At 38.8% G+C, this 24836-nt stretch overlaps 1 protein-coding gene across 1 annotated transcript in view; it reads left to right on the top strand.

Annotated features, from left to right (window-relative positions):
- The first annotated feature begins 5715 nt into the window (after window positions 1-5715).
- The window catches only part of TAFA1 (TAFA chemokine like family member 1), a 505032-nt gene continuing 485911 nt past the window's right edge, over window positions 5716-24836 (top strand). The window contains exon 1 of the mRNA XM_068982543.1: window positions 5716-5833. Coding sequence (XP_068838644.1) covers window positions 5716-5833 — 118 coding nt within the window. The remainder of the gene's footprint in view (window positions 5834-24836) is intronic.

The raw sequence follows: 24836 nt of genomic DNA, 5'->3' as shown, positions 1-24836 counted from the left end.
GAAGGGATACTGGCTGTAATAATCAATGCTTTGGATTTATAATGCTCTGATCAAAAATCTCCAATGGGTATCTATACCATGGAGCTCTGTGAAGACATGAACTAGGCCTGACGTATATATTCTGCTATAGCTTAGGGAAGTAAATGGAACATAATTCAAGTAATACATGATTGACATAGGTTAAAGTATCAGTCAGGACAGACTAGGTTATATTGCCGTAACAAATAGCCCCCAAATCTCAATTGCTTAAAGAACACAATATTTCTTATTTACTATCTACATCTGTTGTGAGTGGCAAGGTGAAGATGAGGACCTCTGCTCTTTACAGTCTCTCAAGGATCCAGGAAGATGGGTCCTGTTCCAGAGGCAAAGAGCAATCTGAAAAGTGTTGCTTCAACAGTCCTTCAGCCTCAAAAAGATACCATCAGTCTGGTTGACACCTCATTGGCCAAAACATTATGGCCCATCCAACAAGAAAGTGATCAGGTGATGAAGTCCTTTGATGGCCAAAGGTGGAAAGGCTTCTTTGAAAGGCATGAGAATAACTTTGCTTTGCGTTGGGAGAATGGACTAAATTGCCTTAAGCGTCAATATTTGTTGATGCTTATATTATTAGGGAAAATGATCATTGGCAGCAATACAATGGACAGGGTATTTAGAAAAGAAAATGGAGCTAGTCTGACATTCTTGTTCCATCATATGCAAATATAGAAGCCACTTAAGATTGAAAGGGAAAGTCATTATTCCAATCTTTTTAAAAAATTCTAACAATGCCTATCTGAGTGCCTTGAACATAATCCATTAGTATGTATTTCAAGTTTATTAAACTGAATCATAGATAAGAAATGATGTTGAACCTTAGTCTAATCCCTAGAAATGAAAAATATAATGTACAGTTTTCAAAATGGTAGCCTTTATTAGCAAATGTGAAAAGTAAAAGTTGCTGAGTCATGTCCAACTCTGGGACTCCCTTGGAATTCTCCAGGCCAGAATACTGGAGTGGGTAGTCTTTCTCTTCTCCAGGGGATCGTCCCAACCTAGGAATTGAACCCAGGTCTCTCACATTCTAGGCAGATTCTTTACCAGCTGAGCCACAAGGGAAGCCCTTTCCTTCTAATTTTAATGCATTATCATAGCAAAGGCTTCCCAGGTGGTGCTAGTGGTGAAGAACATGCCTGCCAATGGAGGAGACATAAGAGATGTGGGTTTGATCCCTGGGTTGAGAAGAGTCCCTGGAGGAGAGTATGGGAACCCATTCTAGCATTCTTGCCTAGAGAATCCCAAGAACAGAGGAGCCTGATGGGCTGCAGTCCATAAGGCTGCTAAGAGTCAGACTCGCACACACTAGCAGAGCAAAAACAAAACAAAAAGCCATGAGGTAAAGACTGCCTTTCATATTTCTACACTTCAAATGCCTGGAATATACTCAGCATGTAAGTCTTGAATGAATATATAATAATTTTTGAAGACTGTATTAATTGTAAAGAAATAAGAAAATATAATGGCTAATTTTGGAGGGTAGATTTTTTTGTTTTTTTTTTCTATGAAGTATTTAATCCTAGTGTTTAGGAGATGGGCTCTTGACCCAGATTGTTGGGGTCTGCCCTATCACTTAGCAGCTATAATACCTTGAGTAAGTTTCTTAATCTCCCTATTCACTCTCTGGTTCCCCATTCATGAAATGAAGAAAATAATAATGATATTTATCTTATGGGGTTGGTAAAAAGGATTAAATTACACCTTATAAACAACATACTTTGGAGTAGCATCAGCACATGGTGAGGGTTTAAATACACCTTACCTACTGCTACTGTGGGCTTCCCTTGGTGATTCAGCAATAAAGAATCTGCCTGCCAAGGCAGGAGATGCCAGTCTGATCCCTGGGTCAGGAAGATCCTGCAGAGAAGAAAATGTCAACCCATTCTTATATTCTTACCTGGAAAACTTCATGGACAGAGGAACTTGGTGAGCTGCAATCCACGGAGTCGCAAAAGAGTCAGACACGACTTAGCGACCAACCAACAACTGCTACTGTAGTTTTAATCACTTTGGTCTTGAGATTGAATGGTGTGAGCTTACTATATATATTCACCAACTCAACAATAATGAACCATAGAAATGAAATACACAATCACACCTAGAACTTTGGCACTCGACTTACGTTCACTCTAAGATTTGTATTTACTGTTATCTTGAAATTTGTTTAATGATGAGCTTTAATAAACAGATGTTAGGGTCCAAGCTATTCTGTGCAGGACCAGGGATGAAGAGTGATGTGTTTGAAGGGTGTCTCAGTGTCTCACTCTGTGCAAATGGAGAGAACGATAGCTTCTGAAGATGCACTGCAACATCAAACTTTCTTTATAATGACTGTGAAAGCCCAGAGAGTACTCTGAGGCACTTGAAGAGGTTGTTGAAGCCAGAATATTATAAGAACTACCTTAATTTTGAAAATTAAAAAAAATAAATAAAGACTATACAGTATGATGTATGACAGTGGCAATCACATCAATGTTATTTTCCCCCTTGTTCCCGAGCATCTAACACATAGTAGGTGCTTTATAAGTGGATAACTGATTGATTTATTTGAGTGAATCATTGTCAGTGCAATCTGTAAGTGAAAACTAGGTCACTTCATATGCATCATTTATGTGTAGGTACCATCATATCTATATTTTCAAAGAAGAAAGTGTCTAAACCCTAGCACTGGAAACAAAATGTTGAACTTTTGAGTGTTTCCTCTTCCCACCCCAGCATATTATTTGAAGGAAATTTTTATAAAATGTCTTGAGCATATTTCTTTGTCAAAACCCACTCTTCAATGCTGAAAATGATGTATTTCTATGTATTAAACATGTTTTAAAAAAACTCAGAAGGTTTGTTTTAGGCTTACTCCTATAAACATCTATACTGTAGTCTAGGTAGATCATGTTCTCACATTTAGCTGCTGAAATAATTGACAGACTTAAATTTGTATAAACTCAACAATATTTTGGGTTAACTTACTGGTTAAAAGAACCTTAAAAGGTAAGAAATGGCTTATATTTTTCACTTTCCCATTTGCTGTTAGAAATCTGACACCCATTAACACTATCAGTATTTTGCAGAATGCTTTTTTCTTTTGTTTCTCCTTCCCTCTTTCTTCTTTTGGTAAATGAACAATATCAGTAAAATCTCTAACAGAAAGTACTGGGCAATACAGTGTTAAAGTGCTGCTTGAGTTGTTCAGTAGTTAGTGGGCAGGTATTACAATTCACTGTAGCTGTAATAGAGGGTAATGTCACTTTAAGACATGTGATACTTTACAGAGGAGGGATGTATTGAAAGAGACTATTGCTACTTACAGCGCCGTATAGCAGCCCTGCTCCTACATTTTGCTGCCTTACTCTGCCCTGAATGCTCTGGAGTGGGGATGGTCCGTCATTAACTATAAACTGATTCTCATCAGGAAACTGCACATTATCTCACCATCATTTCAAAGGTCTCGTCTGGCAGAGGTGACGCCAGGAGATGATTTAAAGGTGAAAATGACAAGGTTTCCAGCCCTCAAACCTTGGTTCCTTTTCTGACAATACAGTCTGAATGAACCCAATGTCTTCTTTACCGTGGAAGTAACATCGGAAGAGAAAAACATATATATATATATTTTTAATCCTGATAAAGAAGATTATTGGGAAGCTCTTTTTAAAAAAAATCTCCAATTGTGGCACAGATGGATTTTAGAAAGTGTTAGAGCTTTCCAATGAACACTAATAGAGTACTCTGCTCTTGGCTGGATTTTTCAGGTAAGAAGCCTCTTTAAGGATTTAAGATTCAGAAAGCAGATTTGAAATCTATTTAGTCAGGTCTAGAGACCTATGTAAGGCTGAATGCATTATTTTGGGGGGAAACACCTATTAACATAGAGCTCACCTCTTGCTAAGAGAGTGAGCAAAGAGAGCTATTTGCAGGAGCCTTAGAAGTAATGTTAAGAATTAAAGAAAGTTAAATGAAAAAAAAAAATAAAAAGAAGGAAAATATTGCAAATGTCAAACCACAGCAATTTTGAGTGCTAAGATTTGTATAGGTGAAGAAGAGAAAGCAGTCATTGAAAAACTGTTAAGTTTTTATCCTGGTAGGGTTTTTTCAAGTTTAGATGAATTCCTAGTACATTTTAACTGAAATTCACAAAGTCTTTGCATGCCACCATCCGCTCTATTTTGCCTTTCTATAATTTGCAGGCACCCAGATGCATTCATTTCAGAATTCATAGGAGGGGTGTTGCTTTTATCTGAAGAGAATGCATCTATGGTGCAATGATAGTTCTGAAGACAATGAGGCTAAATCTGTTATACACAAAAGTAAACACTGGCCTGTGAAACTAATTATAAAGTGAATGGTCCATGTGAATCACAGACCAGGGCATGAAAGGCATCATGCTGTTGAACATAATGTTTTCCTACTTTGCACTTAATTATGGTTGTCACCATTTGTCTATTATAATTTTAAAACCCTTCTTAAAGACTAAGTCTCTCTCTCCTAAAATCCACAAATTATCTTGTATTTTGTCTGTATACATACACACACACACACACACACACAGAGGTATAATGTATATATTTTGCTTACTGAACATCACAGCTTTTGAAAGAGGGCCAATTTCCACGAATAAAGAAGCCACACAGGGAGGTCACTAGGAGGTTTTAAATGTAGAGTTTAAATACTTGAAGTATATGATTTGACAGTGGAAAGATGAAAAAAAGAAACAATCTTGGGTCCAAAGCTCTAAGAGAAAAGCATACACTTAACTGGATTCTTATATAGAAAATGCTTCTGTATCACTGGCTGAGTAAGGACGATGCTTCAAGTTTGATTAATTTGGCAAATATGAAATGCAGCATAAGGTGTTGTTTGAGAAATTGGACAATATGTAGCGCAGTTGAGCTTTTGTACCTCCTAAGATTCTCATAGGTGCTGAGAAGACTGTCAGAGTTTCAGCGCCTGAGAAAAGGTGGATGTTTGTCCATAAATACGTATACCACCTGTATATGCATATTCATCAACACTCAACAAATGCCACAATAAGATCTTAGGAGGCAAAGCAATATTGTAAATTATGGTTTGCTTTAGGAGAGATGCATACATCTTAGATCTTGTATCTGAAACTCATTTTGGCTGAAGACAATTCCTTCTGATTTTAAGTCCAGCCCCAAACACCAGTTCTTTCAGGAGATTACAACATGCCTCAGAGAAATGATTTCTTAGTTTAGAAGACAGCACTGGAATTAAAAATTCATGACTGTAGAATTGAAAAAAAAAATCCACTCTTTCCTTCCAGGCTTATGTCAGACTTGCAATGAAGTTAGAATGAACAGGAGCATGCAGCCTTTCAATGCCTGGAATAACTATAGCTTAAAGATAATTGTGTAAAAGAGGATATTTAGTCAGGGTATAGTGTTTCAAACTGCCTAACATAGTCAAAAACTTTATTTCTGTATTTCAGCTATCCTAAGAGTTTGGTTTTGCAGAATTTCAAAAATGGATTCATGATCTCATGGAGAGTGATTTCTCTCAATCCCACTTTATGCCATGACCTCTGCCAGGTCATTAATTCTAGCCAGCAAAGTAGCAAAGGGACATGACGTCTGAGACACCCCTTCTCTCATCAGTGGGACTGACAGAGCTGGGGGCTCAAAGCCGGGGGTAATTCTTCCTTTCTAATGTTCTCTTTAGAGAATGGCAATGGTCTCTGCGATGTCCTGGGTCCTGTATTTGTGGATAAGTGCTTGCGCGGTGCTGCTCTGCCATGGATCCCTTCAGCACACTTTTCAGCAGCATCACCTGCACCGACCAGGTAAGTCGGAGGCTGGCTCCACAGTAGCCTCCAATCTCCAGCCTCACTGTGGTCTTCTAACAGATGGTTGAAGGCAAGTGACAGAAAGTGCTACAGTGTGGGCAGCTTGCCTCGGAATTCCAAGACTTACTGTTGGCTGGATGCTACGGGGAGTGTGGGGGATACTGAAATGCCGTGGATGTATTTCCAATAACTGTTCGGAAAACGTGATTCTGTCTAGGAGTCCCACCATCCCTTGGTGCATAAAGCAGAAGTCTTTTGTTTGTGGATACCTTGGCCAATAGTGAAATATTCTGCAAAAGGTGGGATAACTTTCAAGACTTGAAAAATTTTTAAAGAGGCAAAATACGATATTTGCAATCGAGAAAGTGTGTCCATGATCCTGGGCTGCATTTATCTGAAGCATAGATACCATAATTTTGGTGTGTATGTGGCTAAGGATTTTGTGCGCATGTTAGTGCCGAAATTAACTTTGGAAGTAGTTTGTCAATGAAAAAAAATTAAACAGCAACTTACTATTTCTTGTCTGGTTTGTCTCCTCTCTTTTCTCCTCTCCTTCACTTTCTGTTCTTCCGGTATGCTTGGTGCCTTTTATTTTTTTTCCCTATCTCTCTTGGCAGTATCGGGGACAAGTTCTCTCTAGCGTGACTGCCCCCCACCCCACCCCATATCGAATTTTAAGTTCCAGATGCATTTTTCTTTCTTCGTTTTTCTTTTCAGAGTATATTTCTCACCCTTCCATGGTCTCACTCTTCAATCTGTATTTTTCTCTCCTTCGCCGCTCCAGCTTTCTCATTACTATTCCCTCAGCTCGACTGTCCTCACGCGTCCTGGTTCTCGGAAAGGCTGCCTTCCATTTTCGGCTTAGCTTCAGCCCTTGCACTTATTCCTCCACCTTCAGCGCACCCCATCCCCTCCCCCGCCCCCCATCCGATAGCCAGGTCCGGGCTCTGGGGACCAGTTGCGCGCTCAACCTCCGGATCCTTAGTTCTCTAGCGCTGCCAGCTTTCCACACACTCCTTCCCTTCCAAATCCCTCTCTGGCTTTTTCCCATCCGCCCGGCTTCCTGCAGCTGCGTGGTCCAGGGTCTATGCCTTTGCCTTTCCCTGCCTCTGCAGCCGGCCTGGGCACCCATCCTGGGCTCTTCGACACTGTCTTCCAGCAACGCCTCCCAGGGCGCTGCTTGCTGCTTTCCTGGGCTCTGCTTCCTGGCTGGGGGCGGGATCGAAAGAGCGCTGCTGCCGCCCAGGTTCTCCCGTGCGGGCTGCGGGCGAGCGCACCAGCCTGCTGAATGCTGCAACTTGGGCCGCCCCGAGAAGAGGGGTTTGGCGGGGCCTTAGCTTGAGGCAGAGGCCCGGGGTTGCCTCTGGGCTCCAGTTGCCCTTTCTCCACGCCCTGGGTCAGGGAGGGATGGCGAGGGGGCGTTGGTGCCCCTGCAGGTGGGTATGGAAACGGCTTTGCGGATGCTGCGCGCTGGTATTTCTGCTCCACGTGTATTCTGAGACTGGATCTACCACTGCCAGAGTCCGAGGCATCAGTGCGGAGTTGGAGGAAAAACAAACGTGGATCTTGGAATCCGCAGGTTACCTCCAATCAGTAGATGACCAATCTGCTCTGGGAAAAAAAAAAAAAAAAAAGTCTTTGAGTTGTTACATAGTCATACAAATAACGTGAGAAATTTCTAGTCATGATAATACTTAACGATAAGCATGCATAACAGAAACAGCTAATGTGAGTGTTTTAGACAGATTCTGAAGGTTAATTCACGTTGCTTGGCTTAATTCTTATTCAGGTAGGTGTGATTTCCCACCGTGTTGCTCAGGAGACTGAAGTTCTGAGGGTCTGGGTGACTTAAGTTCACAAAGCTAATATCTGTCATTGGAGACTTCGATCTGATTTCATCTCCAAGAGCCTGTTTCCCAAAGAGGAAATAATGCCTCAAAGAGCAGAGAACAATTTTGCCATGTAGCCTTTTTGAAGCTTTGTGAGAACCTTCATGTAACTCAAGAAAACTTTCCAGTTATGTCAATACAGGGACTCATTTGAAGTGCATTCTGAAAGGTGTCTAGGCAGAACTGGTGAGGGGTGGCTTGTGGGGATGACAGAACTCAGGCCAGACCATCAGTACGCGTGCATGTTCGTGTGTGCGCACGAGTGCGTGTAAGTGCTCACAGGTGCTCTCAGTCATGTCTGAGTCTTTGCATCTGTCACTTAACATTAGTGACATAACCCTGGGCAAGTCACTTTTCTTCTCTGGGCCCAATTTCTCATTTAGGGGTATTGTGGGGAGTGTAAATAAACTAATCTTCAGAAAAGTACTTCATAAACTATAAAACTCTTCAGAAATATCAGTAATTACTGACATCCTGGGGCTTCCCTGGTGACTCAGATGGTAAAGAATCCACCTGCAATGTAGGAGACCAGGGTTGGCCTCATGAGTGGGGAAGATACCCTGGAGAAGAGAATGGGTACCCACTCCAGTATTCTCGCCTGGAGAATTTCATGGGCAGAGGGCCTGGCGGGCTGCAGTCAGTGAGGTCACAAAGAGTCAGAAAGTGCACAACTAACACACTTTCACCACTTAATAGACTACAAACGTGTGTGTCGCAGATGTTGAATTAGTGACGTCTTGCTATTCACACAGCTAATTATCCTTACTGATAACAATATTGTTTTTACTCTTGCTGTTAATTTTAACTATGTGATACCTGGCTAGAATATACCACCAAATTCCACCTGTCTTATTTTGTGCCCTATGCATACAGTCAAGAAATATGGCACAGTTTGCAATGAGTTTTCACATAGACTCTCTCTCAGTTAATTGATTAATATATTAGATTATTTTTGGTGAAGGGTTGTGGCTATGTAACAAGTAAAGTTATGTCTTTGTGGGGCTTGTTATCAAAATACAATAATTTTAAACTGGGAAACACATCATAGGTTCTCTCTGCAATTAAATTCAGTATTTTTTTCATTGTTTACTCTTAGTAATTGCTTATTATCATCAGTTCATGGTTCATCTGTACCTCGAATACTCCAAGAAACTGCAGCACTGAAACCAATTTCAACCCCAAGTACTTATACGTTTGAGACCTATTTCAGATTCATTGATGAAATGAAGAAACTATAAATACTCCCTTCTAGATGCAGAAAGATGAAAATAATATTAAAGTCCAATGTTTCTATGTATTAGGTTTATTCAACTTTCTTGGATTTTCAACAATAGCTGCAAAGATTAAAGTCATAGATCTTGGACACAGCAATATTCTACATTATTTCAGTAAGAAATACAATCTCCTTTAATGCAATCTTCAGTCTTGATTTTAAGGGAAAATGTATGCTTCCTGTGATGAGAGTTGTGATGTTTCCCTTCATGGGTCTTAAATCTTCAGGGACACTAATGAAATGTGTATGAAAACAAGAGAGAAATCAGGGCCAGTTATCTGTGACAATCCCCTCCTTCAATGAGCAAATAAATAAATAAATAGCTGGATAAATGAGCAAAAAGGAAAAACATAATCTCATTTTCTCAAATCGGTTAAAACAAGTGACATGATGAGAAAAAATGAGACACCAGCAGACTCTGAGCTTTGCCACATTTGCCTAAGCTTGAAAAATCGCCTCTTTCATAAAGTAGGAGCTGGCAGACACCATGTGCATATCAAGTGTCTGGGAAATGTGAAAAATGACACATCTTTCACTCAGAGCCCTGGATGGAGTGAAGGCTTTACAGTTGCCCCCTCGTCTGCTTAAGAATGTCTGGTCCCCCTCTCTGCAGGCTCTTATAGGTAGCTTCACCATCATCTCCTACACTGTAAGATGGATAGTGCTCTGATCCCAAGCAGCCAATCTCAGTCTCTCAAGAAATAATCCACTCCACTGACAGATGAGTGAAACTGGATGTTCCCCTCATGCAAACTATGCTGTACCTGGATGGCACCAGGTAGCCGGAGTCCTTTACGGGAAATGGTTAGAGATTTGGGCCGATTTCTGCTGTCAGCCCATAGTATTAGGACCTTGTTTCTGTGAGGTCGTGAATTTGTGATCTGTCTTTTCAATGCTGTTTCTACACAAACAGAATGAGAATATGTTAACTAGAAAACGGACTGAATTTAATGTATTCCCCTGCAGTCCCAAAGTGCTTCCTATTTTTCATATTTATAGTATTAGGAATGGACCATTTGTTTTCAGTGACTCACTAGTTAAGGAAGATTAAAACAGTCAATCAAATGAAAGTGAATTTTAAAATTACACAAATAAGTAAAATGTGCTATAGATTAACAGATTTGTAATATCAATAATTTAATATTTGGCTAAATCAAGTTTTTATTTTGGGAATGATGTAGAAAATTAGTGCAATAACTTGAAGAATACTCATGCCTTTTTAAAAAATATGTACATTAAAGCTAGAAGAAGGACACTTAATTTTAAAAAGACAGACTGAACAGTGAAAACTCAGAGTGGTATTTCATTGTTTCCAGAAATTAAAATAAACAGCTTCCGTTCTTTATAATCACCAGTTATTATGTGACAGGTGAAAAAAGATGAGTGGTTTGCTAAACGTAACTTTCTGATATAGGATTACTTTTTCCTCTTATGGGTATAAGATTATGATAGCAATTTTAATGGTTACTTAATTTCAAGCGTGAGGGTACATGGGTGTGGGTGTGAGGGGTTGTCCTTGAAATTTAATAAAATATGGATGATTTCAAAATACTTTAGTGAGAAAAGATCTTTGGGATTCTTTAGCAATTTAAAATTATAAAGATAAATTACATGAGACAAGAAGTTGTAAATGCCTTATGAATCATTTATTCTCGAGTCACTGCTATTTTATTGACAAGGGTGTATGGAAGTATAAAAAGATGACACTGAATAGAATTGTCTGTGTAACTTATACTTGGTTTGATTTAAAGCTTTATAAAGCAAACTGTACTTAGAGGTATTTGTTTGTGACTTAATTATTACATATTGAACATTACCATCCATTTTAAAGTGAGTGTTTTTGTAAAGATTGGAAAGCATTCTTGTATACCTTATACTTATTTTTACCTTACTGTTATATATTACTTTATTGAAAGCTGCTTATGGAATATGTATTAGAATACCAAGTTTCCTTACAATAAAGGGTTGTTTTATGATTGTAGTATAAAAGAAATAGTGAAAACAAGAGTGGTTGTATATTAGATATTTAGAATGTGTACCAATTCTAGATGGCTAAGTGTAGTGAATTGGCCTAAGGACTGGAGCAGACAGGCTGTTATTTGGTGTAACTGGTGCTGGTGATAATCCGTTGATCATGTGTTTGATGATATTGACCTCATCCCAGAATCAAAGTGCAGGCATGAGCATTTGATGGTGGCTCAGATGATAAAGAATCCACCTGCAATGCAGGAGACCCGGGTTCAATCCCAGGGTCGGGAAGATTCCCTGGAGGAGGCAATGGCTTCCCATTCCAGTATTCTTGCTTGGAGAATTCCATGGACAGAGGAGCCTAGCAGGTTATAGGGGTCACAAAGAGTCGGACATGACTGAATGATTAAAACTTTCACTTTCACACTTTCTTTTCAAAATCAAAATCAGGTAAAGATGCAAATAAAGATTTTCTGACATCCCCATGAATTTATAAAAGAATTACTACAATGCAGTCTAAGTACTGTTACTTATGACCTCAAGCCTATGGCCTTAGTTTTATACAACAGTGCAAACACATATTTAGAACTGGCATTAATGAACAGTAGTCTTCAGTTGTTCATCTCTTTAAAGTTCATTTAAAATGAAAACTGCTTTTTAAAAGTCTTCCAATTTTGAAGTCTGTGTAAAAATTCAAAGCTTGGGTATAAAAATTGGTACATCATTAAAACAACAACAACAACAACAATCTGCAGTGGTTTCCAAAATGTAAAATGTGGAAGTCCTGACACAATTCCATTTCTAGATGCTTATACTAACAAAATGATTGGACAGGTTTAAAAAGATGTATGTTTAAGGTTTAGTCACTGAAACAGTAATTTTGATGGCAAAAAATTAAAGGAAGTTTCCATCTCTATCAAAAGGGATGTGCGTGCATGCTTAGGCACCTCAGTCATGTCTGACTCCTTGTAACTCCATCGACCATAGCCTGCCAGGCTCCTCTGTCCATAGGAGCAAAATAGTTTGGAGAAAATATTTGTTTGTACATGCGTAAAAAATATCAGAAAAGATAAAAACATTCTTTATACATTGTTAGTTAAACCTGATGGGAGGATTGGATTGACTTGACTTTTTATTTCCTTTAATTTTGAACAATTTTTCAAATTCATTTCTAGGATGGGTATGTAATGATCTTTAATGAAAAGCTTAAAGTCTTAGCTATAGAGAATTCAATGATTAACTTAAAAATACATCAATGTCCCTTCCCAGTTTAAGAAAAAAGAAGCAAATGTAGGTTTCAAAAGTATCATTAGGCCCTTTTCCTTCTAAGAGCCTTAATCCAATAAAATATTCAGATTAGTATTTCCCAGTTCAAAAACACTGTCCCCTCAAGATGCTCTTTGGAGAAAAACTATTAACTGCTGCGGAAACACTCACGGTATGATGTGTCTTTCTCTTGGAGATTTGCAGTGTATGTGAGTGTATGAAAATTCTGAAAAGGTTTGCTGATTGTGTTTAAAATTTTCCAAACTTCCTTTTTTTTAATTTGGAAAACATCTACAGTGCCTAGTCATATCACATGCATTGAGACGTATAGGCCTAGATAATCCTGGAATCATGTAACATTCATCTTTTTATCTTTCATTTCTAGTAAGGAACTTGGCATATAGTAGGTACTCAGAAAATATATGTTAGATTGTTAAAGAAGAAGGAATGACTGTTCTGGTGGAATCAAACTCTCCTTCATTTTTTCCTACTTATGTGTGAGTGTTTGTGTGCATACGGTTGGGTACATGTGTGTCTATATGTGTGTTTGTAATGGAGAGTGGTATAAACACCAAATTGTCACTGTAACATATGCATGTGTTTGTGTGTGTATCTCTGCAGTATCTTTGGGTAGATATTTGACTCTCTTCAATATTTAACATTAATCAAAAGCCATGGCTCAGATGGTAAAGAATCTGCCTGCAATGCAGGACCAGGGTTCAATTCCTGGATCGATCCCTTGAGAAGGGAATGGCTACCCACTCCAGTATTCTTGCCTGGAGAATTCCATGGACAGAGGAGCCTGGTGGGCTACCAGTCCATGGAGTTGCAAAGAGTCAGACACGATTGAGTGACTAACACTAATATTACAGTACATTAATCAAAATGGTCCAAAGAACATACTTATAGCTGTAGTAAAAAGTCAAATCCCTAAGGTTTTCAGTCACAGCATGAGTTTTTACTTTTTCCTATAGATTAGAAAATATTATAGGTGTGCTCTTGAGGGTCTGAAAAGGAAACTTCACTTAACAAATAGGAAAAGGACTTTTGCTTTCAAATCTTTTGATATCAAGAAAAAAAATTCACTTTATCTTTGCAGAAGGAAAAAAATAACACCAGACCAGCAGTTTATCATTTATTTGGGATAAATAGAAGAAGAAGAGTTATTTTGCTAACAATTTGTATAAACTAAGTGGATTCCCAAAGATAATGTCCTCAAAGCATTTAGGGAATCTTCTCGGCCTGCTGTTTCTTTCTCTTTCCCCGAATTTATATAATAAATGTCCAGAGAAAGAAAAGAAAAATGATATATCACAGCACCTTTCTCTCAGAAGACAGACATCAGAGTGATCTGCCTACTCCTTAAGCATATCCTTTCTCCTTGCAGGGCAGGAATCCAATCAAGCTTTCCCCTCAGTCTAAAAGGGAGGAAGACTTTCTACATCCTCAGCAAAGGCCATCTTCTGTTGATGAAACTACCTGTGTTTACTGTTACCATGCCTAGACCTTCTCTTGGAGATGTATCTCCTTTGTACCCAAGACTAAATACAAGCTGAGTCTGTGTATATCTAAAGGGGTTTTCCAATTTCCCACTTGTGTGGGTGAAGAATGGACCTCTTGAGTCACATGCTTTGAAGTGAATAAATGTCAGCTTCCAGATATAGATGAATTACCGCACAGTGCAGGGGAGTGGGGGGCGGAGGGGGGGTGGTGGTGGGGGGGGGGGGAAGGATTTCAATGCTCCTGAAATTGACAGGAGGCCAGCAGTTCATCCTATCCCTGGATTAAATACTATGTAGATATTTAATCAATATTTGCTGAGCAACTAGGCAAGAGTTTTATATCCTTAAAAAATGCACATATTGGTGGGAAGCACCACTTTACACCGTCTCTTATACCTACTGGTGTTGAGGAAAGAGCCAGAGTAGGAGTGGGACACTGGAGCTTTCAGCATCTCACTTCTGTTATCAATTGCAAAGCTCCAGATTAGAAGGTTGGGAGGAATCAACCGTTTTAATATTGCTCCTAGCAACTCCGAGGAGGTGATCCATGCATTCCACAAATAGTACAGTATATCCTGCCAAATAAGAAAGCTTTAAGAGGCCCAAGGAACTGATTCATTGCCTTTATCCATTTGATAGAGCAAGAAGCAGTACAAAATCACCTTTGTATATTTAAAAAGCCTTCTGCTAAAGCTATTTGAAAACTTTCTGGATGATTTCATAGATGGAGAAGGCAAATAGCTTCACAGACCAGGTAGTTAACAAAAATAATTGGATCAGCCTGGAGGCCAGATATTACAGAATGCTGAGAACTGTGGCAGCTTAAGAGCATACGCACATCTAGAGGGCACAGCAGACTTCACCACACCTGAGACGGGCTCAGTGTGACCCGATCATCCCGTATTTCAAGGCAAGTCAGAAACCTAGAATTTTATGTGTAAGTTCCTTATCTTTCAAATGTCAAGTGGGCCAAACAAAACTTGACTCAGGGCTATATCCCACTTGCAAGCTGTCAGTGGGTGACCTCAGACAAGATTATCTCCGGCTCCAACATTTTATGATTCCTAATGAATTTATGCGAGCACAGTGGAGAGAGGTGAAGGCAGTAGGGCCAAAAGGGGAATCTCAATGCAGATCTGTTTTGTTTTGGCCTGCTTTAAAATTATGCCCGTGGATGAGTCCTATTTTGAGTTAAATTCAACATGTTAAAATGCTGTGTGTCTCTGAGCCTTTTATACACAGTGAACTACTATCACTAGGGGGTCTGACGAACAGAGAGCATTTGTATTATGAAGCCAGTGCCCTAAGCAGAGGTCTCATTTGAATCTTAGCTAAAAGTCAATTAACTAAACTTTAGATTAAAGCTAAGCAGAAAGAGTAATCTGTAAATGTAATAAAACAGAGGGAAGCATCAGACAGCATAATGATGCCTATGTAAAATTCTTTATTTATTAAAGTTCTCAAAATCTAGTCTGCAGTCCACTAGCGGATTATAAATTTATCTTGAAACCCAAGGTGTTTTTTTTTTTTCTTGTTGTTGTTCTTATAGGCAAATGATTTAAGATTTTATGTACATTCATTTTGTATATGAACAGAGGCTACTTATTAATACACCGGCTGAGTTATCATTCTTCCCAAATGACATGTAACTAAGGTTTACTGAGCTTCCTTAATTCAGTATTCTACTAAGAAAACTGGCTGCTGCCTCTGGGAAACATTGCAAAGTGCCTGCATGCAAATAATTAGAACTCATGCAATTTGGGGAAGGATAATTTGTTATCACTGGATCTTGAGTGTTGTTTGAGTTGTTAGTGATTTTCCATTGCTGTGGTCCTTGCTTTTTAACTATAAATTGGTGTTGCTTCAGTTTCATCATTATCAATTAAGTTTGCTGCGGGTTGTTTCATTAACCCTATAGTCTATAATAATGCATATCTGCATACTTGGGGGTTTAAATTTGCTAAGGATTAGACTTTGAAACATTCTTCGGTTGTGGTTAGAAATGATTCATCGATATGCTTATCATAAAACATGTGTTTGTATCACTGTCAAAACTTATCTGTATGGTGACACTAGTTTAGTAACATTTTATATATTGCCTGTGAACCTACGCAACATAAATTCTCAAGAGAAGAAACATGTTGGGGGTTATTTTTATGTCTGTAAGGCATTGTTTCATAATATACTAGCATATTAATAGGTTCATCTTAGTTTACCAAAATAATGAGTGATTCATAAATGCATCTTTCCAAGTATTTATTACCCAAGTATTTTCCCATTGGAAGTGGAAACAGGTAGAAATTGAATATTGCACCTCCGCAGGGTGTTGAGATTAGGAAAATTTGAACACCACTGTTCTTTGAAGAAATTGTATCTAGAGGCCAGACCTACTGGAACTCTCAATTAAAAACTATATGACAAAGCAAAAAATAAAATAATAAAATCATTTTTTTTCTGAGATAAAATGATAAGATATAAGACAGGAGAAGAGGCTACTTGGAAGCTTCCCAGATGAGGTCTTGTTAAGTCGAATTGTTTTTGTAGCTTCTTATACTTTTTATCTGATGAAAATGCAAGATGCCATGGACTGGACATGTGTTTGAGAAAGTAGGTCACTGGGTGAACATTTATAGGGCAGCATTTTTGACAGTTACTCCCAGGATTGTTTAGAAGAAAAAGCAGATTTATGGCATACACGCTGCCAATCTCCAACCCTCTATCTATCACAGGCCAAAGAATCAATCACAGTGATTGTTCCCACAGAGCCTAGATGTGATTTCAGAATCTTTTTCAATCCTTCTCTGGACACCACATACTAATTAACTGACACAAGCAAGTTGAGAGTTTTTGACCGTCCCTGCTGGTTCATTGACCATTTTTAGAATCCCTTTTCTATCCAAAAATGCATGCCGCACAACAGTTCATAAAAAAAAAAAAAGATCCAAAGTGTGGTTAAAGCAAATATAAATGGCCACACATGTCTAGTAATGATGGTTTAAGGTAGTGGATCTTTAGTCATTCTGTCAGCTTCTAATATTTGCAGAACTTTCTTTTTATTTAATCCAGAAATTTTTGATTACTTTCCCCATTCTCCTCTTATTCTGTGTCAGGGACACAAGCTGCTTGTCGTAGGAGCTCTAGTCAATTAGGTGCTTGATCATAAAGCATGAAGCACTTCATTCTGAACAGAGAGGATTTGAGAAGCCCTCATAGAAAGCTGGATTTTGTGTTGGCTTTGAATATTGGGTCGGAAGTCAGCTAGTGGGAAAGATCAAGGGTACCACACTGAACCAGAGGAAACAGAGCAAGTAAAGTCTTAGCGGAAGGTAGGGGGGATAAGGTAGGACTGCGACCTAAAGGTCTATAGGCCCTAAACTAGTTGGAGAACTTCATATTATTGCAGATAAAGGGAAAGCCAGATTTTGTTGTTGTTATTGTTTTGTAATCTAAAGGTTGCCTTGTCAATGTACACTGATGATCACAGATGAACAGTTAGTTAAATGGAAGAAAGAAGCCCCAGAATCCACAGTTTGAGTCTATGTGGAAAGCAAGTCATTTAATAATACAAGACAAAATATGCTACTTCTGCTGATTTTTAAAGTCTGGTTGTTACATTAGAGTAAACGACATATCTCTTACGTCAAAACCTAAGGATAATAATCTTATTTTTAATGGACAACAAATTTAATGTGTTATTCAACAAATGTTTATGAACTGCCTACTAGGTTCAGAAAACTACATTTCCTCAATAGTTATAGCAATGCCTCTTTACTATAATCACTGGTTTAATGTTGCCTTTCCTGATTGGATCACCATTTCTGTGTAGGTAGGGAACTGAGCAGTCTGGGGATCCCTGACTGGGTGTCTGGCCCATGTGCGTGTGATTAATCACTCAGTCATTTCCAACCCTTTGCGACCCCATAGACTGTAGCCTGCCAAGCTCCTCTGTCCATGGGGATTCTCCAGGAAAGAATACTGGAATGGGTTGCCATGCCCTCTTCCATGGGATCTTACCAACCCAGGAAAGCCCCATCTGGCCCATGGTTCTGTACTGTGTTTAATCGCTCAGTCATGTCCAACTCTTTGCAACCCCATAGACTGTAGCCTGCCAGGCTCCTCTGTCCACTAGGATTCTCCAGGCAAGAATACTAGAATGGGTTACCATGCCCTCCTACAGGGGATCTTCCCAACCCAGGGATCGAACCCAGGCCTCCTGCATTGCAGGCAGATTCTTTGCCAGCTGAGCCACCAGGGAAGCCCCAAAGTATGGCTAATAATTAAAAGCTGAGAGGGAAACTTAGGTTATATCTTGTCTTTCACTCAGGTGCTCTTTCCATCACAACCAAGTACTACTTTTAGAATATCAGCAAGTTGGTCTTGGTTTAATATAATTACAAAATAAATTTCTATGTTGTGGGGCACTGTGCTGTATTAATAGGCTCTGTGTCTTAGGCTTGGCTACATCATGCTATAATTTTAATTTCCTGTGCTCGATAGAACTTTAGTGTTCATATTTCTTTGCATACAGGCTTGACTGAAAGCATGCTTTCTTTGCTTGTTGCATTAACAGGACCTCATTTTCAAGTATTTCTTTTATAGGGCTATGGTCTTATAATGTTTTGTTTTCATTTGTAGACTCTGGAGGCCCTTTGCTTGTGCTCCAGCAGAGGAAGAAGCAGCATAAGATGAATCTACATTTATTAGACTCAGTCTTAGTGTAGATTTTCTGTTTTACTTAAAATGAAGTTATAAATCATTCACAGTGGAGAAGAATTCTGCCTAAATGCAGTTTAACTTTTTGATAAGATTTTTTGGCATTTATCATGTTGAGACTTTATAAATTATCTAGAATATTGTAAAGTGGGCTGACCTTTCTGGTAAGTGGTTTGATCATTTGCAGCAGTATCTTTTTGCTAAAATATAGAATTTGCTATCTTTCAAATAAAACTTGCCAGATTCATAACTCAATAACATTTTTGGTAGAAATTGCTTACACAATCAGACCTGAAGTTTCCCTTTCAAATTCCTCTCACCATCAAAACAAATCCTTTTGTTTGTTTGAAAATGTTCCCATGGCCAGTGGTGGCAAATTCTTGAAACGTAGTCAACTCTTCCTATAACCATATATTGCACATATGATTGCTAATCAATTATGACACTCTGTATTTTCACCTAGATTCAATCTCCGAATCCTTCCAAGCACTGTGTTCCAATCATGAGCTGTTAAAAGAGATAGGGATGCTTTCAAAAACAACCACCACCCCCACCCCCACAACCATCATCATTCAGCACCTACAATGTCAAATACTGTACAAAGTTTCTTACCTGGTCTTACTTGTTTAATTTTGAGGTGAGACAGTTGTCCATTCTTGACCTATGCTGTTCTTATATGTAATTGAAGTCCCCATCAAGATGGGATATATTATTCATTTAGAATAATGATATAAATAAGCATAAACATGTAAAATATTTAGGATGGTACCTGCAGCAAGACAGTTATACCCCATTTGTGTAGCAACTGTGTACATCTTTGGGAATGAGATAAAGAGCTGACTTGCTTGCAGGTTTTTTACCTGAATTTACCCTTTTTGCCACCTGGGATCCTTGGCCAAAGAAGCTGTAGGAATTGGAGTAGCTTGGTATCCTAATCAAACCAGGAGTTCTCATCCTAAGTCTATCACTACTAGCTCCAAGTGTGGACTAGACATTATAATTCTCCCTGCCTCACTCATGAAATGGGGATTCCTGTTTATAAAATTTCCACCTTGCTGACTTACGTAAGGAATAGAGAAGGTATCCTTTCTATATCTGCCATATAGTACTTGTCTAGAACAAAGCATCTCACTATATTATATAAATTTATGAATGTCACAGCAAAGATGGTATAGAAGGACTGCTTTATACTAACATGTATACCCATAATATTTTATTCTATAAGATGATGCATATAGAAATTTTATAACTTAGGCTTATTTGACTCACTTTATGAATACATCTGAGAATTCTGATAATAAAATTCATGTACTCAGAACAGTCAAAAGGTAGGGATTTTAGAGCTAGTCTCTACTCTGGAATACATAATGGTTAGCCATTAGTTCTAAGTCATTATGACCAGGTTAATACTCACAGTATACTTCCTTTCAATAGCAGGTTGTGTAGGTAATTACTGAAGGAGGTGCTCTAATCCATGAGTTTGGTAGAGTCTGTATGATGTCAAATAATAGGGAAGTTTGGTTAATTAATGAAAACATCTGGCCAATATTTCATTAACAAGAAATGGTCTAAAAGTCAGCATTGGTTCTTTGTGATTCTCAGAATGGGTTATAATTGTATTAAAACCCTAATAAAAGAGCCACCAGTCAACTGAAATCTTATACTATTTATCCATATTTCCTCAGTTGTTTCTTTTTCCATTTATAGTGTTGTCCTTCCAATAACCCATCACCTCTTCATCATAAGACCCAACTGATAAAGGAAGAAACCCAGGTGTATACTGATTTGCACATCAGTACCTAAACATCCACAGTTTTCATCCCAGGGTACCATTTTTGTGTATTATTATGTGTTACCCATATTTTCTACTTTGAATGCAAAATGATCTCTTTGTGTATTAAGGATTGCTTAAGTAGCATGGTGTCTAACATTTTGAGCCTTAGTAAAAGCAGCAACACAAAATAAAGTGCCAGTGGTCAGTTTCTTATGTTTTAAGACTCCAGGGAATTTGAATTAACATAAAAGAATAGCCTATGCAGTTAGAAGCATGGATTAAACATATTATAAGATGATGATAAATTTGCAATTACTGTTTAAGAGTCTCTTAAGAACCATATCCAACGTATCCAAGAGCTCTCTACTGAAGAGGTCAAAGCCTTATAGAACTCTTGATGAGTTACTTGATAAAACTCTATCTCTTTTTTACTGTCTCATTAACATACTTCAAAAATGCTGTTAAGTATTTCTGGCAAGCTGAGCATCAGAGTAATTTTACAGTAGTGTAAAGGATTTATTATACTCTTTCCATGAGCCTATTTATATTCAATAGTGACATTAATAGGTTGCCAAAACAAACTAGAGTTAATTGTATTTAATTAAATTGTTGAAAACAACTAAGGGTAGTTTATTATTATTGTAGGCAGAAAGCTCTATTGATGTACTTATTTGTGTGAATAAGATCTGGGGTAAAGTTCTTTCTCATGGGTATGGTATTATTCATCAACAGAAAGCAATATAAAAATGCTAATTTGAGAAAGTTGTTATTATAATAGAACATTTGGAAGTGGAAGCTTCACATAACATTTATAATTTTGTATCCAGTATTAAATAGATAAAGTGGGGTTTCTGCCAAAACAGACATCCCTATTGTCCTACTATGCATCCTGAGGAGTTCCAAGACCTTCTATTCATCTCTTCTTCCTTCCTTTGAGGGAATATTAGGCGGGGGAAAGGTCTAAGATCTGGGTCAAGTCTTCTGTGAAAAGGATGCTTTAAGTGAGACCTAAAAAAGTGGAAAAGGTGAGACCAAGAGTTACAGATGTAGTTTGGACAACAAAGAATTCCAGGCAGGCAAAGATAATAGCATTATGAACATCTGGAGTCAGAAAAGAAGATGCATGAAAAAACTCTAAAGAAGATCAGAAGATCATGGAAAGGGCACCTCTTTGTCATGTTTTAAAACATCTAAATGTTTTGAACATAATAGGAGACAAAGAGTATATGCTGACTTTGGAAGGGAAAAGCTAAATTAGCACTCCTCCTCCTTGTCTGAGATACATATACAGTTTTACTAAGTACCATGTGCCCGGCAGTGTGCTAAGAATTCCATATTATTTCATTAACCCTTATACTTACCACTGAAGGCAGCTACTCTTGTTCTCTTCTTTCTACCAATGAAAGAAATAGGGTTCAAAGAGTTTGAATAACTTGCTCAAAGTACACAGCCAATAGGTGGTGAAGCTATGATTTAAACTGGGTTTATCTAGTTCCAAATCCCAAGCTCTTCATGTCTATAACACTAAAATTATTTGCCTCTACCAGTATCATTAGTTTTAGCTGTGATGGACAAAATTAAGAAGGAAATGAATGTGTTTCAGAAGAGGCTACAAGATGCTATGATGACCAATCAGCTCCAAATTTCAATGGCTTAAAGCACAGAAGTTATTTCTTGCTTATGGTACTGTCCTCTGGGGTTGGCTGGAGACTGTGGTCTGTGCTATGGTTAATCCAGAATTAGGAGCAGCATCTGTCAGTCATCATGGCAGAAAAGAGGAGAGAATTTGAGGTAACATTAGCAAATAAATGCTTCAGTTTGGAAGTGATGCATGTCACCACTCACGGGCCAGATCTGGTCATATGGCTCAACCCAATGGCAAAAAGCCAGAGAGTACAACCCTATCATGTTCCCAGAAGGCAAATAACAGGAAATATCTAGTGAAGAGCCTTCATGGTAACTGTGAAATGCCTTAATGACTAGGAAATATTTTCTTTGTTACAGTGCCCTTTCATTCTTAGATATCCAAGTTTAGATATCTCTGCTTATTTTAGTCGGAGAAGGCATTGGCACCCCACTCCAGTACTCTTGCCTAGAAAATCCCATGGACGGAGGAGCCTGGTAGGCTGCAGTCCATGGGGTCGCGAAGAGTCGGACGCGACTGAGCGACTTCACTTTCACTTTCCACTTTCATGCACTGGAGAAGGAAATGGCAACCCACTCCAGTGCTCTTGCCTGGAGAATCCCAGGGATGGGGGAGCCTGGTGGGCTGCCGTCTATGGGGTTGCACAGAGTCGGACACGACTGAAGTGACTTAGCAGCAGCAGCAGCAGCAGCTTATTTTAGTATTTGGATAAGGCTCTAGACATTTCAGTTACTCAGTCTATAAAGATGATAATCCAGTTAGTTAATCTAAAATAGCAAAACAAAACCAGATGCAATGTGACACCAAGCCTAAAGTTTTGTTTTGTTCTGTTTTCACATAGCTGACTTTTGAACAAATGGGTGTCACAGGGCCCAACTCCCCATGTAAGTGAATGTGAAGCAAACCTCTGGGGCCATCAGAGACCATGCAGTCTTATCCACTGAGTCCTTTCCCATAGCAAACACCTAAAGCACTCACTTGCTCACTCCACTCTCTCTCCTTCCCTCCCTCTACCCTCTCATTGGTGTGAGCCTAATAGTTACTTTTGAACTGTGGTGTTGGAGAAGACTCTTGAGAGTCCCTTGGACTGCAAGGAGAACCAACCAGTCCATCCTAAAGAAGATCAGTCCTGGGTGTTCATTGGAAGGACTGATGTTGAAGCTGAAACTCCAATACTTTGGCCACCTGATGTGAAGAGCTGACTCATTTGAAAAAACCCTGATGCTGGGAAAGATTGAGGGCAGGAGGAGAAGGGGATGATAGAGGATGAGATGGTTGGATGGCATCACCAATGGACATGGGTTTGGGTGGACTCCGGGAGTTGGTGATGGACAAGGAGGCCTGGCGTGTTGTGGTTCGTGGGGTCTCAAAGAGTCGGACACAACTGAGTGACTGAACTTAATCTGTGAAGTGTCCACCTCAGAGGAGCCTGGCGGGCTACAGTCCATAGGGTTGCAAAGAGTCAAACATGACTAAAGCGGCTTAGCACACCCAAGCACACACAATGTGTGAACTGACCTCTGTTTTAAGAATTGTTGCCAGTGACCTGAAAGTCAAAGCATTCATTACTCTACCATCTGGGAGGCTGCTGTTTGCTTTAGATGAAACATTTATAAAGCATATTTAGTAAGAAAATATTATTTTTATATTATCCTAGTTATTTTTTAGTCTTATTTCCTTTTTCAAAACTGTATCTGTTCCTAGTTGGCAGGCAGAGAAATCAGTTATGGATCATATGTACCCATTTATCATGGATTAATGCATATAAATGCTCTGATGAAGGCAGGAGAGAAAGGCTGTAAGGACAGATGCTGACTTTGGAAGACAAAAAATTAATGAAGCTAGGGAAAACTGATAGCATAGCGCATTGCAATTGTAGGTGCTAAATGACTTATTTTCATACCCTAGGAGTATGGTAACATTTTTCCTCTCTTCCCTCCTTTAATTAGGTGCTCTTATAATCCACAGTGGCCTCAGCTGACAAAAAGTTGTTTTAGGAAGAGTCAGGCTTCCTGGGAGCTGTTATTTAACAGACAGGGTGTTTTTCTTATTGGCTACAAAACTGTGTGTGGATGAGCAGACAAAGCTATAATTCACCAACATGTGTCTAAAGGAAGAGAAGAAAAAATTAGGAAGACTAGATTGGTCCATCAACACTTCTGTCACAAATGTCACTACCAAGCGGCATTTCCCATGCATGGTTCAGGAAGACAACACATATCAGGTTTAGTCCTGTTAAGTGTGGCTTCAGTCTCTAAATTCCTACCTCTTAGAGGTGGAATAAAGCTGAGGTAATTATTTTGTCAGGATTTTAAAGGACTTTCAAGACTGTCTCCTTGGTACACACAGACACACTTGATTAAACATTGTTAAATTACTTAAAAACAATAATTAGATAACTTAAGAATGAGGAATTACTTTAACAGTTGTCTAGATCAAGCTTTCCTTGGACACTTCATTTGCCTCAAAACAACCCCTGCCAAGTGGTTATGGATTCACTGGTTGGGTCCTTTGATTTGTTGGGGCATTCAGAAATCAGGACTTATTTTTTGACCTACATAAAATTCTTTCAATCATAAAACTGATTTGCCCACATTCTCAAGCCCCCATCCTCATCCATAGTTTTATTCATCTCAGTTAATAGCACTTTTAGCCTCCCAATCCTTTTCATCAAAACCCTGGAATCATCCTGCACTCCCTCCCTCAAATTTCATGTTCAATCCATCAGCAAGACTATACTTCCTGAATGAGTATATGTCTACGTCTAATTGAATCACTATGCTGATCTGAAACTAACACAACAGTATAACTCAGCTTACTCATTAAAAAAAAAAATAGACTGTTAATTCCCTAACTTTAGCATATACCCAGACTCCAGCCACTTCTCACCTCTCCTCTGTTACCTCTGGGGTGGATTCTCTTAGATCCCCACTGGCCTCCTTGCTTTCCATTCAAAAACAGACACAACTT

The sequence above is a fragment of the Capricornis sumatraensis genome, chromosome 10 (assembly GCF_032405125.1).
Source record: "Capricornis sumatraensis isolate serow.1 chromosome 10, serow.2, whole genome shotgun sequence".
NCBI classification, from domain to species: domain Eukaryota; kingdom Metazoa; phylum Chordata; class Mammalia; order Artiodactyla; family Bovidae; genus Capricornis; species Capricornis sumatraensis.
This window is presented reverse-complemented; position numbering and strand designations above follow the sequence as displayed.